The sequence below is a fragment of the Grampus griseus genome (genome assembly GCF_964374135.1).
Source record: "Grampus griseus genome assembly, chromosome: 5".
Classification (NCBI taxonomy): Eukaryota; Metazoa; Chordata; class Mammalia; order Artiodactyla; family Delphinidae; genus Grampus; species Grampus griseus.
The window spans coordinates 24,766,525-24,785,126 of record NC_138998.1 but is presented as its reverse complement, the minus strand read 5'-3'; the positions used below and the strand labels follow the sequence as shown (position 1 = coordinate 24,785,126).

General features: G+C 34.3%; 1 protein-coding gene across 1 annotated transcript in view; it reads right to left on the bottom strand.

The window, feature by feature from the left end:
• ATR (ATR checkpoint kinase) overlaps nucleotides 1-18,602 on the bottom strand; it is a 102,658-nt gene that overhangs the window by 7,165 nt on the left and 76,891 nt on the right. The window contains exons 37-44 of the mRNA XM_082655559.1: nucleotides 10,892-10,989; nucleotides 10,081-10,313; nucleotides 9,006-9,140; nucleotides 7,294-7,494; nucleotides 5,787-5,930; nucleotides 3,385-3,535; nucleotides 590-746; nucleotides 322-475 (exon numbers count right to left, since the gene is read on the bottom strand). Of these exons, the coding sequence (XP_082511685.1) occupies nucleotides 322-475; nucleotides 590-746; nucleotides 3,385-3,535; nucleotides 5,787-5,930; nucleotides 7,294-7,494; nucleotides 9,006-9,140; nucleotides 10,081-10,313; nucleotides 10,892-10,989 (1,273 nt within the window). The remainder of the gene's footprint in view (nucleotides 1-321; nucleotides 476-589; nucleotides 747-3,384; nucleotides 3,536-5,786; nucleotides 5,931-7,293; nucleotides 7,495-9,005; nucleotides 9,141-10,080; nucleotides 10,314-10,891; nucleotides 10,990-18,602) is intronic.

Here is an 18,602-nt window from a genome sequence, read left to right as displayed (position 1 = left end):
TCAGTAAAATGAACTGTTCATATATTATATAAACACCCCATGTTCATATAACCAAGAACCAATAAGTCAGAACTTGGATCTATGCTTTTGGACTTCAAGTTCAGTGCTAGTTTTCCTATATGACTCTTCTGAGTTCTCTCCAACCTAAGTTGCTTTACTGAGATCTATGGGATCCACTGATCAAAACCAGTCAACAAACTCTCAATGTGACTCAACTGTGACTACAGCTGCTACTAACAGGTATGTCTAGGAAGAACAGCTGTTGTGGAAAGGAAATTAGGAGAAAACATACAATTAACTACAGTAAGTCATATCATATACCTTATTGAAGAGACAGTTGAAATCCACATGTACACATTCACCAGTCAAAGAATCAAAGAGAATGTTTTCACCATGACGGTCTCCAAGGCCCAGGATATAACCAACCATTGACATAACGGCAGTGGAACGGCAGTATGCTGATCTGCTGCTGTACCTAAAGGAAACACAATGCCTATCAAGTATCCTTGTATCATATGGGGCCACATACATCTAAAATATTTTTTAAAAAATCTAACCATAACAATGTATTATATTTTTGGTAACTTACCATGATGTAGGATCAGGGAATGTTCTCAGAAACCACTCATGAAAAACAGGAGGATGCCTGGGCAGGAGAAATTCTTGGAATACTTTGAGTTTTTCAGACAAAGCTGCCGATTTTGGTAGCATACACTGGCGAAGTTCCTTCCCTGTCATATAAACTCCTGCAAGGTAGAGTGATTTCCATTAATCACACAAGCCAAATGAGAAAAGGGGCAATGTATTTTTTTTTGGTGAAAATAGGACAGGAAATATCTACTTTTATTCAAAAGCAAGAATAAATGGAAACATTTCAATTATGCATAGGTAAACTTTCTTCTGATACTATATGAAAATAATAAACACATTATCTTCACTTAATACTCATCTAGAGTGAGGCCTCTTGTTGATGATAATCAGTGCCAAGTAAGACCACACATACCAGAAGATACCACTCAGAATAAATCCAATGTGAATAGTGCCCCTGCATGTAAAAATGCTTACAGCCCTCACTAAATTTACAGTGATCTCTCTGTTAATCAGCAGGCAGTATGGGTCCACACTGAATCATTACTAAGAAACCTACAATGGTGCTCTGAAATAATTTACTCTGTGTGAAGGTTAGCCTATAAGATTCACAGGATATGTGATTTTAAAACTAATCTTGTACAATTCAAATCATAAATGGAAGCAGAAGACATTTTCCTTCTGATGTATTTGTGAGTTCATATTATATGGTTGACATGACTCCAGTCTATAAAGTGCCTTTTAGGCCCACCTTCGTTTGGTGCTTTTGGGACCCAAGGTTCAGCTAAAATTTCCATAGACAAGTTTTGAGATTAGAGATTTTTAGCCTCAAATGTTGCACAGTTCAACTATGTTCATGATAGGATGGAAAATATATATATATTTTAAAAAATCCAATAGCAATAACTAACACTTATATAATATTTCATCTTTAAATAAAATAGTCAATAGCAAGTTCCTTGAAATCAGATTCAAGTGTGCTTGAACTTCAGCTCTACAACATATTAGTAACTTGCATTAAGTTACTTCACTGTCCAAAAATAGTGATAATTAGGCTTGTTAACAATAATAAAAAAATGATATATACAAAATACTTAGCATAATACCCATAATATAGTAATTTATCAATATTACTTAATGCTATGCGTTGATTGTATCCGTCAAAAAAATAACCCTTGTACCTGTGAATGTGACCTTATTTGAAAATAAGGTCTTTGCCCATGTAATCAGGTTAAGACGAGGTCATTACGGTGAGCCCTTAATATAGTATGACTGATATTTTTATAAGAGAAAACAGGGACATACAGACTTAGGGAGAATCTGTGTGATGACAGAGGCAGAGAATGGAGTGAAGCATCTACAGCCAAGGAATGTCAAAGATTGCTGGCAACACCAGAAACTTACAGAAAGGCATAGAAAGGATTCTCCCCTTTGGCCTTGAGAGATATTGTGGCCCTACTGACACAGTGATTTTAGACTCCTTGTCTCCACAACTGTGAGAGAGTAAATTTCTGTTGTTTGTGAACAGTTTGTGGTAATGTGTTATGGCAGTCCTAGGGAACTAATATTTTTTACTTTACTCTAGTAACTTGATATATTTGTTTTTAATGTATTGCATCATAAACATTTTTTTATCATAAACATTTTTAAAACTTTTTATTTTGAAATAATTTTAGTCTTACAAAAAATTGCAAAAAATATACAGATTTCCCATATATTCATCACCCAGATTTTGTCAGTGTTCATCTCTTTCATAACAGAATACAATTACCTAAACCAAGAAATTATTTTTTCATAGTATTATTAACTAACTTTCAGACTTTATTCAACTGTCCCACTATCATCCTTTTTCTGGGTCAGGATCCAATTCAGGATCCCTGACTGCATTCAGTTGTCATGTCTCCTTAATGTCCTCGAATCTGGGAAATTTCTGTTTTTGTCTTCCATTACCATGAAATTTTTAAGGAGTTCTGACCTGTTATATTTTTGTTTCTTCATTGTAAAGTTACTACTTTTTCTCCTTTGTAATTAATAAGTATCTGGTGGAGAGATACTTTGAGACTCTGCAAATAACCTATTTTCCATCATACTTTTGCCAACGAATTTCAGCAGTCATTGCTAATCACTGTCTGCAACAATTATTACTGTGATGTTTACTAATTGGCAATTTTCTGTTTTCATCATCTCTTCTACATTAATTCATTGTAATTCTACTCTAAGGAAGAACTTGTTCCTACCTTCCTACTTATTTATTTATTAATTCAAGTATTTGTTTACATAAGTGTAGACTCCTGTCTATTTTATTCCATGGGTTATAATCTAATACTATTATTATTTATTTTGGTGCTCAAGTTATCCCAGGTTTGGCCAGTGGGAGACTCTAACTCTAATCTAACACTTTCGGTTTCATTCTAGCTTTCCCTTTCTTTTTCTTTCTCTAATATGAAAAACTAGCTCTCATTAGCCACAATGTATTTATTTATTTGCTGAAGTCTAGTTTACACAAAAGTAGTTTCAGAATTGCTAACCAGTAACTCCTAGAAAAACACATTTTCATATATATTTTTGTAAGCTACCTCAAATTCTTTTGGGATAAAGATAGAGAAAGAATTAAAACGCAAGGAAGGAAAGAAGAAATCACTTAACTACTTCTGTATGTATCAATAGTACCAAGAAATTTTACTATGGCTTATACCCCCAAAATGTACAATGATAATAACCATTATACCTATATTATATGTTAGCAGCTATTATACCCATATTACATACTTATATAGTAAGAATTAATTTTAGTACCCTTTTCCTTATACAGTTTGGTCAAAATAGGTCTCAAGCCAGCAGTGTTGTTAACCCATTCAATAATCCCACATTCATCATTCAGTGGAATAACTGCATATGTTCTAATATGAAGTTCTCTTCTACGAGACTCAGCATCTTTTCTTAAGCACTATAAAAAAAAAACACACATAAACTTAAAAGTTAAAAATTTCTAAATGTTATATCAAACCTATCTAAAGATTGCTCATTTCATAGCAAAATAATGTCCATAAAAGCTTATTATGTAGTATAGATGAATAATTCTTCAGAAAGGTAGAGCAGGAAACTACTGGGACAATATCCTTAATTTATTTGCAAATCATTAAAAATGCCTTGGGTAAGTACTGCTTTTAATTATTCAGTACTAATGTGACAACAATACTGGGTTCAAAAATGTTATAGTTATATATTTAACAATGACAAAATACTCTTTAAAAATTGCTTCTAAGATATTACTGAAATAGTAAGTCCTTGGGCGCAGGGAATGCTGTTTAATTTTACCTAAAACAATGCATGAACAGAAAAGTATGAGTCTTATGATATCCCCAAAACATATATCTTATTCTTACAGTTTAATATCATAGCTTCATTTGAAAAATGATCTCCTAGCAGAAGAAAGCTTTACACATCTCATCTGATTAATCCTGAAATATACTAGGTAAGGATAAACAGTATTTTGTTTAATTCTGGAACTGTATGAAATAAACAAACTAAGCACACATCTATAATTGTAACCTGTCAAATTTTAAAGCACAATCACTGACCAAAAATACATTTTAAACTTTAGGAATAGATAGGCTACATAAATGTCAGCCAAATAGTATGGCATGAGAATCACATGTAAAGATCAGTATATGGCCTCCTAGACCAACGTAATGAGACGAGTTTTTCACAATCAGGCTATTTTATTTGACCATGTTAATGTGGGGGAAAGGTAATGAAACAACTTAATTGGTAACAAGGCTGATTAAGATAAATTTATAAATTAAATCCAGGCCACCTGATACTCCCAACTAGAAAAACACTCCGGGAGCTTTGGGAATTAAGTTACCAATTTACCAAACAACATTTTAAATAAAAATATTCTTTCCCTTAATACCTATGAAATGGGTTTTTATTGTGGTATTAATTTTTAAATTACTTTTGGTTAAACTAAGCACAAACCATAATTCTCCTTTTTAAAAAATGAACTCATCTGCTGCTATTTATTTTCTATGTTAAAGGTCCATAACTTTTTCCTGTTAATAAAAGAGGTACCAGTAAAATGCAGGAAGGGGATAGAGAGGCAGAACAAAGAGCTTATAGGAAAACAATAAAGTTTTCACAGTATGGTTTAATTTTTTACCAATGGAAAAACAGATGTTATGCACTTATAAATATCTGGCTAGAGAATAATTCAAAACCCCTAAGACTATACATTTATAATAACCCTTTAGTGAGATTTCTCATATCATCTCTGAGATAGAAATCAAGCACTTACCAACAGAACTGAAAAAAATACTAATGATCACCTCTAAAAAGTGTGTTGGTAAAAACAGAACCTAACATTTTTTTTTCTGGCATCAAAATATAAAACATAAATAAATCTGATAGAAAAAGTATATTATAGATAATTTAAACATTAAATAGAAAATATTTTCCTTTGTTAATATGTCTTATACATTTTTCTCAATATAACAAAAAGTATCTTATTTTTTAAAAATTAAGTGAAACCAGCAATTCCACTTCAGGGCACATATCCAAAAGACTGAAAGCAGGGACTTGAACAGTTATCTGTACACTTATCTTCATAGCAGCAATATTCACAATAGCCAAAAAGTGGACGCAATCCACATATCCACTGATGGGTGAATGGATAAACAAAATTGGTATACACATGCAACTGTATATTATCCAACCTTGTAAAGGAAAGAAATTCTGATGTGCTATAACATGGATGAACCTTGAAGACATAATGCTGAGTGAAGAAAGCCAGTAAAATACAAATACTGTATGACTCCACTTATACAAGGTATCTAGAGTAGTCAAATTCATAGAGACAGAAAGTAGAATGGTGGTTACCAGAGCCTGGGGGGGAAGGGGAATAGGGAGTTACTGTTTAACAGATATACAGTTTCAGTTTGAGAAGATGAAAAAGTTCTGAAGAGGGATGGTTGCACAACAGTGTGAATGTACTTAATGCCACTGAATTGAACTGAACACTTAAAAATGGTTAAGATGATAAATTTTATGTTATGTATATTTTATCCCAATAAAACAAATTAAGTGAAAATGAAAAAGGCAGTGTACTTCATTTCCTCTTTTTAAGAGAGATCTATTTGCCCATATCTCATTGATAGTAATTATGGCAATTCTAAAATAAAAGCAAACTATATCCAAACCTTATTAATCAAGGAATTGAATTCCATTAGTCTACAATCCTTTCTCAAGTCATCTTTTGGCTTACACATCATAATGTAGAACTTCCCATCAGATCCTTTTAAAGAGATCTTCTTTGGTTTCTGAAGAGAAGCAAGAATTTCTACCTAAAAGATGATGAGTTATATATAAATAAAGGTCAAAATTCTTTGTTTAAACTTCTATGTGTATTATAAATATTGTGTTACCTAACACAATAAAAAGGAAAATATAATAACCTATATTATGTAGCAAATTTATTATTTTAATAATTTATCTTAATTATGATCTATGAAAAGAATGGTTGGACATAAATAGAGACACATTTTCACCCATTAGAAATGGCTATTGAAGTAAAAGGATTACTCTGTCTGGGGCTTCCCTGGTGGCACAGTGGTTTAGAATCCGCCTGCCAATGCAAGGGACACAGGTTCGATCCCTGGCCTGGGAAAATCCCACATGCCATGGAGCAACTAAGCCCGTGCGCCACAACTACTGAGCCTGCGCTCTAGAGCCCATGTGCCACAAGTATTGAAGCCCGCGCGCCAAGAGCCCGTGCTCTGCAACAAGAGAAGCCACGACAATGAGAAGCCCGCGCACCTCAACGAAGACCCAACACAGCCAAAAATAAAAACAAACAAATAAATAAATAAATTTATAAAAAAAAAATCAGGATTACTCTGTCAGCAGTGTAAGTAAATACATACACATTCAAATTTAGGCAGCCTCTTAAAGCAGCCGTAATGTTTAAAAGATTTTTGAAACATTTTCTTAGGACTTTTCTGCAGAACCTAAGATGGTTTTTAAATTTCTTTAATGGTAAGAAATATTTATCAATGGAAAGTAATTTTATTTTTGACAAAAGAAATGCCTCCAAAATCATGTCCAACTAAAGATGTAAGTAAATAAGTTGAATAATATTAAGTTAAAAACAAAGCATGACTATAAGTAACGAGAATAATTTTATTATGTGGCTTATTAATTGGTCTGAAGCAGTTAAACAAATGTTTTGAGCCACAGAAGTACTGGAATAAATACAGAGTTTTCAAAAGTATTTACTCAGAAGTGCTCTGGTACCATTTCTTTAAGATAGTAACAACAGCAACAAAAAAGAATCAAGCTCTTCCTAGCTGAAATTCACTTCCTCCCAAAATACAAATTACAAACAAAAATTGTATTTCGTTCTCTTTCTGTTCCCCATTTTTAGGACAAAGATGAATATGGAAAAATCAAATTATGGAAAAAATAAAGATTTTAGTCATATTAAAACAATATGAACATCTGAAAAAATCAAAATACTAGGTTGAACATGAGATTTTTATTACTTAATTTTGTCCCATCACTATATAGTTTTACTTTTCTGTATTTCCAATCATTTTTTCTTTGCAAATAAAATCCACTTAGTCTCTGAGAAAAACACTTTTAAACTTAATCTGACATTTCAACTTAATTTTAAAAGCATAGTTACAGTTATATAAAATTGCAGTTTACCATATCATCAAAGCCTGCAATATAGGCCCAATGCCCAGGAAATGGCTCATGGTTAGCATGGGCACCCGGAACTGATGGAAGAGTGGGTATCATGACTGATTGTAAAGGAATGAGGATTTCACTAAATGTTGCTTCTTCTACCAGCTTTTTAAGCATTTTAAAATGAGTGCTCATGCTCAGCGTGGAACTACTTCCATCCACCTGGGGGGGAAAAATAGTACATTTTAATTTCTCTGTTTACCTTGAATTATAGAATGCTTACTTTTACTCAAAACAAAAATTTCACTTCTATAATAGCTTAATTACAATGGCTCAGCAGTCTGTACTTTTCTAATTTTTAAAAATACATCACCTCATTTAAACCTCTCTGTACTCTTTTACTTATCAATAAATAGTACCTACATTATACGATGTTTAATGACTAAGGTGGGTAATAGCGGCCTACAATTTGTTATCACACATTACAAATTCCAAAGAGCTCTGTAAATCAAACTTTTTTTTTTGTACCAAATCTCATTTGGCAGCAAAAAGATATCTGAACGTCTCACTTACTACAAAGATTAATATGTTTCACTGAAGAAATAGTTATGTATCTGATTACAGGATACTCTACCAGATTACCCCTAGTGATGATACTTAATAAAAAGTATATGTACTGCATTACCTTTAAAAATCTAAAAATCCTGAATTTCTAAATGTAGTTGGCCACAAAGGTTTCACATAGAGAACTGGAAGTTTGTACAAGTAAAGCACTTAGAAAAGTGCCAGTGTTTAATAAGTGTTGGCCATTATCATAACACTATCTTTCATAATGTCAAGAGTGTCAGGGGACAAACAGGATTAATGCAGATAGCAAAAACAGATTACTCTTTCAAGATGTTTATTGGAAGGGAAGGTGAGAAATAGGGTAAACTCCCAACTGTAAATAGATGATAGAGTAAATATTTGTAAGGGGAAGTCAAGTTATTTACCTTATAGAGACTGTCCCTCCTTATAATTACCCCTACCCCCACTTTTACCCTTCCTACACATTCTTCAGGAGTTTTTCCCCTCCAATTCCTTGGGTAGAATACTAGTTCATTCCTATAAGCATGTCTATACTCTAGTCATAAACCTACTGAAAAAAGTAGTTATACAGTATATGATAACCATCTGAGTGGCTTCCTATGAGACTGTGAGCACTTCGAGGCAGGAGAACATGTCTTACTCATCTTTGTTTCCCTTAGGCACAGTGCTTGTTCCCTGGTAGACAATGAAATGTTACTGAAAGGATGAAACCCAAAACTCCAGTCTTCTTTCCTATCATGTATGTAGGTTAATGTATATGAGTTTTGAAAGTTCAAAGATATGACAGAAAACAATCACAGAGAGAACTTTAACTGAGTATTTTATATTCTTATATTTCATATCCTCTATTTTAAAAAACTTCTAATAAATATGGATAATTTACTCTCAGAAGAATTTACATTAAGAAGAACTTTTAGAAATTTAGAGGATATTTGAGAGAGGGACATATGTTAGAAATTTTAAAAACAGCTTTATTAAGGTAAACTGCACGTATTTAAAGTATACAATTTGATAACTTTTGATAAATGTGTATACCAACATATATGAGAATTTAAATATAATTAATCAAATGAAATACAACCAGCTGAAATCATATAAAAGTTTCATCCAACTTGGTCTATAAGTAGTAAGATTTATGATAGTACCGATTTATTGCACAATTCTAGAAGCTTATCTGTTAGGCGAGTTGCATCTCCAACAAACTTTTCTAAGGATTTTTTCATATGAATAGCTTTATTTAGGATTTCCTTGCATCTGTTTACACGCATGGGATAAGAAGACTGTCATAAAAAAAAAAAGTTAAATGCAATTGTTAAAAGATAACAAAACTTCTGATTGACAAAAATCAACTTAAACAGTATGCATGATGAAAGTTTACAGTGATAGAAATTTCCTGGAAATCAATTTGGCAATACTATCAATAGCCATAAAAATGCTGCTATCCTGCGACCTGATGAATTCCCTTCTTAGGATCTATCTTGAAGGAATAATCAGAAATGAGAATAAATATAGATGTGTCTAGATGTTTTGCAACAGCAAAGAAAGTAAACAACCTTAATGATCAACAGCAGTTAAATAAATTATAGATGGCTAACCATTATAGAATTTTATAAAATTTTAAAAATTGGTTCTTCAATGAATATTTAACATGGGAACATGATTATGGTAACAATTTTAGGTGAAAAATATGAAATTACATATCTATGCAATCCAAATTTAGTGTTAAAATATGCATAGATAATAAACATACAAAAATACATCAAAATATTAATGATATAAACAGTGAATTTTAATTTTCTTTTTTATATTTCTCTGTAGTTTCTAAATTCTCTAAAATATTTATTAATTCAATATATTTACCAATTTGTACATTCCTATTAATAATGCAATAAAATTTTCTAGTATTAATAGTTCTGATACTTTGGATTAAAAAACTTGGAAAAAAAATAGGTTACCGTTTTATACCAAGCACTAACACTTTACTATACTTCATAAAGAAAACACATGATAAATCCTTCAATCTTAAACATACTAGTCACTTCATTTGATACAGTAAATATTTCTAAATTTTATAATGAGACATAGTACTATAGTTTCTTTTTAAAAATACTTAAAATTTATCTTCTTGCTACAAATCTAACATAAGAGAGAAACCCTGGAACTTGTATCTACATATTAGCATTAATATGGAAAAAGACACTATTGTGATTAATATATCACCTTTGACACAGCTGTCATCATCCACATTGCTTGTTGAGGATAGGCCAGAAACACTTTGGCTATAATTTCCATCAAGACAACAAAAACTTCATCATGAGAATGACAAATTCGGGAGATTAATTGTGAAAAGGCAGTCAAAAATTGATATGGAGCTAAGTGATTTGTGTGCTCTGTGATAACTTTGTTTATCTTAGCTAAATCATTTCTCATTTGTACACGATCAGAGCGGCCAGCTGGAAAAAAAAAAATCAAAGTTAAAAATAGCAGTAAAAAAGTATATCAATTTCACAGAAAAAAAATTTTGTTTTAAAAACTGCTTTAAGATATATGTTATTCCCAGGTCCAAAGCTAGATCACTTGCCAATTTGTGAAAAGATACTTTTCTCTGTCCAGGTAGGAAAAAATATTTAAGTCCACTGAAAATCTCAAGGCCCGTTTCTTTTTAAAATTTTTTAAACAGACTTTATTTATTTAACATCTTTATTGGAGTATAATTGCTTTACAGCGGTGTGTTAGTTTCCGCTGTATAACAAAGTGAATCAGCTATACATATATTTTCACTAGAAGCAAACAGAACAAGCCACAATCCATTGTAATTTTTAACGTAAATTATTTGGCTTAAACTAATATTTTTCAAAATGTGTTAGGTTTACCAAGGAACGAGCAGGTTTACACTTCCAGGCCCTGCAACTCCAACTACTTTAAAAAGTCTATGCTTAGTCTTTCTCCTCTTTTTTAACATTTCGTTTCTTGCTCTCACATAAATCATAATTCTTCTCAGTCCCTTAAAAATTTTACCAAAAAATTATACCTTTTTCCCATTCATATGCCTTAGCACCAAAATCAAGCCATAGTGATAACATTCGTGGCATTGACTGATATATGAACTGATTTCCATACTGTAAAGACCTGCAATTACATAGAAAATATATTAACGTAGTATTCTTTTTTACATTATATGAATTAAATATAAAGACTTAAACTACCACTTGAGAAATATATGGCCTCTGACAAAAATTTTTATAGCATCAGTATTTCTTCCTAGTACACATTATCTTTGACTCCTCTCTCCCCACTTTTTTCTTTCTTCACTCCTCACTAACCTCTATAGTATCAATACACTGACCAAAAATAATTCAAGTTTTGACCTGGTCAAACTCCTGTCAGTACTTCTTTTAAATTGTCCTTAGGATCTGTGCCTTTATTTGTATTCCATGGTCATAAGCCTAGGTCAGGCCCAATCACTCAATTTCTGGGAAATTACAGTAACTTGGTCTCCCTAATTCCACATTTCTTCCCTTCAATAAATTCCAGGCTACCATTTCTGAAATTCTAGCTTTATCATACTCCCCCCGTTTAAAAACAGCAATCACTTACCTTTAGATTAAGACTATATGAATGACTCTGCTCGGGATTCAAATATATACAACCCTTTTTCTTTATAACTTTGCAATCTTAGTCTCTCACTATTCACCACATACATCTTCCATCAAGTTCAATTTCCTCACCATCCTCTCAACAAACCACTCAACCCTGTGTCTCTGCCAAATCTGTGAAAAGTTAGTACAGGCATACCTCGGACATATTGCAGGTTTGGTACTGGACCACTGCGATAAAGAGAATATCACAATAAAGGGAGTCACACGAATTTTTGGGTTTCCCAATGCATATAAAAGTCATGTTTATACTATACTGTAGTCTAATAAGTGTGCAATAGCATATGTCTAAAAAAAGCAATATACATACCTTAATTGTAAAATACTTTATTGCTAAAAAATGCTAATCATCACCTGAGCCTTCAGCGAGTTGTAATCTTGTTGCTGGCGGAGGCTCTTGCCTCGATGTTGATGGCTGCTGACTGATCAGGGTGGGGGCTGCTGAAGGCTGGGTGGCCGTGGCGATTTCTTAAAATAAGACAACAATGAAGTGTGCTGCGCTGACTGACTCTTCCTTTCATGAACGATTTCTCTGTTGCGTGCAATGCTGTTTCATAGCATTGTACCCATAGGAAAACTTCTTTCAAAACTGCAGTCAATCCTCTCAAACCCTGCCACTGCTTTATCAACTAAGTTTAGGTGAGATTCTAAATCCTTTGTTGTCATTTCAACAGTGTTCATAGCATCTTCACCAAGAGTAGATTCCATCTCAAGAAATCACTTTCTTTCATCCATAAGAAGCAGCTCCTCATTCGTTTTATTGTGTTTTTATCGTGAGATTACAGCAATTTAGTCACATCTTCAGATTCCACTCCTAATTCTAGTTCTCTTGGCTACTTTCACCACATCTGCAGTTCCTTCCTCCACAGTGGTCTTGAACCTCTCAAAGTCATACATGAGGACTGTAATCAACTTCTTGCAAATTCCTGTTAACGTTGATATTTTCACATCTTCCCAAGAATCACAAATGTTCTTAATGGCATCTAGAATGGTGAACCCTTTCCAGAAGGTTTTCAATTTACTTTGCTCAGATCCTTCAGAGGAATCACTATTTATGGCAGCTATTACTTGTGGCAGCTATTACAATACGAAATGTATTTCTTTTTTAAAAAATTTACTTTCATTATTTATTTATGTTATTTAGGTTAACACTGGTTTATAACGTTATAAAAGTTTCATGTGTACGTTACATTTCTACTTCTATATACCTTATAGCATGCTCACTACCAAAAATTTAGTTCCCATCCATCACCATACGGTTGATCCCCTTTACCCATTTCACTCTCCCCTTCCCCTCTGTAACCACTACTCTGTATCTACCTGTTTGTTTTTATTTGTTTTGTTCATTTGTTTTGTTTTTCTTTGTTTTTTTATATTCCACATATGAATGAAATCATACGGTGTTTGTCTTTCTCTGTTTGACTTATCTCACTTAGCATAATACCCTCAAAGTCCATCCATGTTGTCACAATGGCAAGATTTCATCTTTTTTTAAGGCTGAGTAGTATTCTCTTGTATACGTGTATACACCACAACTTCTTTGCCAACTCTTCTGTTGATGGGCACTTTGGTTGTTTCCATATCCTGGCTATTTTAATAATGCTGCGATGGACATAGGGGTGCACATACCTTTTCAAATTAGTGTTTTCATATTCTTTGGATAAATACCCAGAAGTGGAATAGCTGGATCATATGCTAGTTCTATTCTTAAATTTTTGAGGAATCTCCATACTGTTTCCACAGTGGCTGCACCAATTTACATTCCCACCAACACTGTAGGAGGGTTCCCTTTTCTCTACATCCTCTAACACTTGTTATTTCTCTTGCCTTTTTGATAACTGTCATTCTAACAGGAGTGAGATGATATCTCATTGTGGTTTTGTTTTACATTTCCCTAATAATTAATGATGTTGAACATCTTTTCATGTGTCTGCTGGCCATCTGAATGTCTTTTTTGGAAAAATGTCTATTCAGCTCCTCTGCCCACTTTTTAATTGGGTTGGTTTTTGTTGTTGTTGTGTGAATTCTCATATATTTTGGATATTAACCCCTTATTGGATATACCATTTGCAAATATCTTCTCCTTTTTGGTAGGCTGTCTTTTCATTTTGTTGATGGTTTCATTTGTTGTGCAGAAATGTTTTAGTGTGATGTAGTCCCATTTGTTTATTTTTGCTTTGGTTTCCCTTGCCTAAGGAGTCATATCCAGAGGGATATTACTGAGGTGGATGTCAAAGACCGTACTGCCTAGGTTTTCTTCTAGGAGGTTTCTGGTTTCAGGTCTTACATTAAAGTCTTTAATCCATTTTGAGTTGATTTTTGTGTATGGTATGAGATAGTGGTCTAGTTTCATTTTTTTTTTTTTTTTTGCACATGGATGTCCAGTTTCCTAACATCATTTATTGAAGAGACTACCCTTTCTCCATTGTATATTCTTTGCTGCTTTGTTGAATGTTAGTTGTCCATAGAAGCCTGGGTGTTTTTCTGGTCTCTCAGTTATGTTCCACTGATCTATGTATCTATTTTCTGCCAGTACCATGCTATTTTGATTACCACAGCTTGGTAATATAGTTTGAAATCAGGGCATGTGATACCTCCAACTTTGTTCTTTTTTTTTTCTTTTTTTTACGGTACGTGGGCCTCTCACTGTTGTGGCCCCTCCCGTTGTGAAGCACAGGCTCCAGATGCACAGGCTCAGCGACCATGGCTCACGGGCCCAGCTGCTCCACAGCATGTGGGATCTTCCCGGACCAGGGCATGAACCTGCGTCCCATGCATCGGCAGGTGGACTCTCAACCACTGCGCCACCAGGGAAGCCCCCTGTTCTTTTTTCTTAGGTTTGCTTTGCCTATTTGGGGTCCTTTGTGGTTCCATATAAGTTTTAGAATTTTTTGTTGTATTTCTGTGAAAAATGTCCTTGGGATTTTGATAGGAATTGCACTGAATCTGTAGGTTGCTTTAGGTATGGGCATTTTAACAATGTTAATTCTTCCAGTCCATGAGCATGGAATATCTTTCCATTTACTTGTGTCTTTTTCAATTTCTTTCAGCAATGTCTTATAGTTTTCAGTGTACAGGTCTTTCACCTCCTTGGTTAAATTCACTGCTATGTATTTTATTCTTATTACTGCAATTGTAAATGGGATTGTTTTATTAATTTCTCTTTCTGCTAGCTCACTGCTAGCATGTATAATAGAAATGCAACAGATTTTTGTATACTGATTTTGTATCCTGCAACTTTACTGTATTTGTTTATTATTTCTAATAGTTTTTTCGTGTATTCTTCAGGCTTTTCTATATAAAAAATCATGTCATCCACAAATAGTGACAATTTTACTTTTTCCTTTACAATTTAGATGGCTTTCATTTCTTTTTCTTGCCTATTTGCTCTGACTACGGCTTCCAATACTATGTTGAATAAGAGTGGTGAGAGGGGGCATCTTTGTCTTGTTCCTGATTTTAAAGGGATAGCTTTCAGTTTTTCATGGTTGACTATGATGTTAGCTGTGGGTTTGACATACATGGCCTTTACTAATTTGTGGTATGTTTCTACTATACCCACTTTATTGACACTTTTTATCAAAAATGGATATTGAATCTTCTCAAATGCTTTTTCTACATCTATTGAGATGATCATATGGTTTTTATCCTTCATTTTGTTAATGTGGTGTACCATGTTGGCTGATTTGTGTATGTTGAATCATCCTTACATCCCCGGAATAAATCCCACTGATCATGGTGTATGATCCTTTTAATGCATTGTAGCAGCTGGTTTGCTAATATTTTATTGAGGATTTTGGTGTCTATGTTCATCAGAGATATTGGCCTATAATTTTCTTTTTTGTGTGTTGTCTTTGTTTGGTTTTGGTATCAGGGTGATGTTGGCCTCATAAAATGAGTTAGGAAGCGTTCCTTCCTCTTCAATTTTTTGGCAGACTTTGAGCATTAAATCTTCTTTGAATGTTTGGTAGAATGCACTGTGAAGCTGTCTGGTCCTTCTGTTTCTTCATGATTCAGTCTTGGAAGGGTGTATGGTTCTAAGAATTTGTCCATTTCTTCTAGGTTGTCCAATTTGTTCATAATATTCTCTTACAATCCTTTGTTTTTCTGTGGTATCCGTTGTTATTTCTCCTCTTTTATTTCTGATTTTATTTATCAGACCCTTCTCTCTTTTTTTCTTGGTGAGTCTAGATAAAGGTTTGTAAATTTTGTTTATCTTTTTAGAGATCCAGCTCTTATTTTCACTGATCTTATCTACTGTCTTTCTAGTCTCTATTTCATTTATTTCCACTCTGATTGTTATTATTTCCTTCCTTCTATGGACTTTGGGCATCGTTTGTTCTTTTTCTATTTCCTTTAGGTGTAAGGTTAGATTGTTTGAGATTTTTCTTGTTTCTTGAGGTAGGCCTGTATTGCTATAAAGTTCCCTCTTAGTACTGCTTTTGCTGCATCCCATAGATTTTTTTGGTATGTCATATTTTCATTTTCATTTGTCTTCAGGTAATTTTTAATCTCTTCTTTGATTTCTTTGTTGACCCAATAGCTCTTCAGTAGCATGCTGTTCAGTCTCCATATACTTGTCATTTTTCTACCTTTCTTGTTGTAGTTGACTTCTAGTTTCATACCATTGTGATTGGGAAAGATGCTTGATATGATTTCAATCTTTTTAAATTTATTGAGATTTGTTCTTTAGAAAGTTCCACGTACACTTGAGAAGAATATGTATTCTGCTGCATTTGAATGTAATGTTCTGTATAAATCTATCAAATCCATCTGGTTCTGCTGTTTCCTTGAATTTCTCTCCAGATGATCTATTCACTGACACAAGTGGGATGTTAAAGTCCCCTACCATTACTGTGTTGCTGTTAATTTCCATTTTCTTGGTAATTCCTTCACTTTCAGCCTATGTTTGTCTTTAGAGCTGAGCGCCTGGAGGCAGCATATAGTTGGGTCTTGTTTTTTTTAACCCATCCAACCACTTTGTGTCTTTTGGTTGGTGAATTCAATCCGTTTACATTTTAGGTGACAGATGAGGACTTAGCACTGCCAGTTTAGCTTTTGTTTTCTGGTTGCTCTATATATCCACTGTTTTGTTTTGTTTTGTTTTTTCCTTGTGTTTCTGTCTGCCATTTTGGTTTGGAGGTTTTCTGTTTTTCGTAGTTTCCTCTTTTTTTATGTTTCATGTCTCTACTCTATATTTATGTTTTGTGGTTACCATGGGGTTTGTATGAAATCTCTCATAGATAAAATAGTCCTTTTTCTGCTGATAGGATCTTACCTTCATTTACCTATGTAGGTTCCATCCTTTTCCTCTTCCCCTTTTATATTTTTGTTGTCTCAAATTATCCCATTTTATGTTGTGAGTTTGTTACTGAATTGAAGCAGCTATATTTATTTTTTCAACATTTTCCCTCTTTAACCTTTACGCTATAACAAAGTGTTTAAAAACCTGTTGTGATAAAGACTTGCAACTTTTGATTCTGTCTACTTATCGCCTTAGTCAAAGTTTTGTGTACTTTTTGCCATTTTGTTTCTGGTAGAAAAGCTCATTTCAACATTTCTTGTAAGGCAGGTCTCATGTTGATTAACTCTCTTGGCTTTTGGTTGTCTGGGAAAGTCTTTATTTCTCCTTCATATCTGAATGATAACTTTGCTGGATAGAGTATTCCTGAGTGATGACTTTCAGTATTTTGAGAATGTCACTCCACTTCCTCCTGGTCTGTAGAGTTTCTGCTGAGAAATCTGATGGCCCAATGAGGTAGCTTTGTGGGTTACCATCCCTTTTTCCTTAGCTGCCTTTAAAATTCTTTCTTTGTCATTGACTTTTGACAATTTTAATACAATCTGTCTTAGAGAAGGTAATTAGGTGTTCTCTTAGCTTCATGAACTTGTATACCCAGTTTCTTCTCCAGGTTTGGGAAGTTCTCAGCTATTATTTAAATAAATGCTTTGCTCCCTTCTCTCTCTCTTCTCTTCGGGTATACTCATTACCCTAATGTTGCCCTTCCTAAAAGAGTTGAATAGCTCTCTAGAATTTCCTCATTTTTAAAATATCTTCTCTTTCCTGTCCTACTTGTACCATTTCAAGTTTGCTAATTCTCTCTTCCATATGGTCTGCTCTATTTCCAATGCTTTAAAATGTACTCTTCATCTCATTTATTGAGGTCTTCAACTCGAGAATTTCTGTTTGGTTCTTTTTTAGAGTTTCACTCTCTTAGTTAAGTACTCCTTCTGTTCATTAATTTTATTCCTGAGCTCACTGAACTGTTTTTCTAAGTTTTCTTGCAGCTCACTGGGTTTCTTCATGACAGCTATATTGAATTCTCTATCAAATTGCAATATTCTGCATCTTTAAGTCTGGTTCCTGGAAAATCATCATTTGCTTTTTGTGGTACTGTCACTGTGGTTATTCATGGTGCTAGATGAGTTGTTCCTCTGCCAGTACATCTGAAGTAGGGGCAGGTTTGAGATTAGAGGCCTTTCTTTTGTTTTCCAGTAGGTGGCACTATAGCATAGGTTTTTGGTTTCTTTTACCTGAGGCGCCTCTGGCTCTATTTGAGTCGGCCCTTTCCACCTTCCACCTCCTCTGTTAGAGGTGTGACTCCCTGCCCTCATTATCGCACCTTGTGCCTCTGGAGTCGATGGTAGCTCGTTCTCTCACTGTCACTGGTGTTGCTGCTTGGTGCATCTAGATGGTAGGCTCTGCCATCTCATCTGGGATCCCATGAATTGCAGGCTCCACTGCCATGGGGCGAGGGGAATGAGGAGAGTTGGGAGGTGAGCTGAGGTTGCATGGGCGTCTCTGCTGTGTCTGGTATTGTAAGGTTCGTGGGGCTCTGCCACAGTGGACCTGGAGTTGTTGGCGCCTCAGTGGCTGGAGGGACAGGGTCTCAGGCCCCACTGCCACTGTTTCCCAGTTACCCGTGGCCACAGGAGCTGCTGGGGCCAGGAGGCTAGAATCATGTGTACCTCCCTCCTCTGCCACTGTTGGGTTCTCTGGGGCTGCAGACTCAGTTGCTGTGGCTGGACGGCTGGGTTTTGCAGGCACCACCTGCTGTTCCCTTGCTTTCAACTTCTCTATGTGTT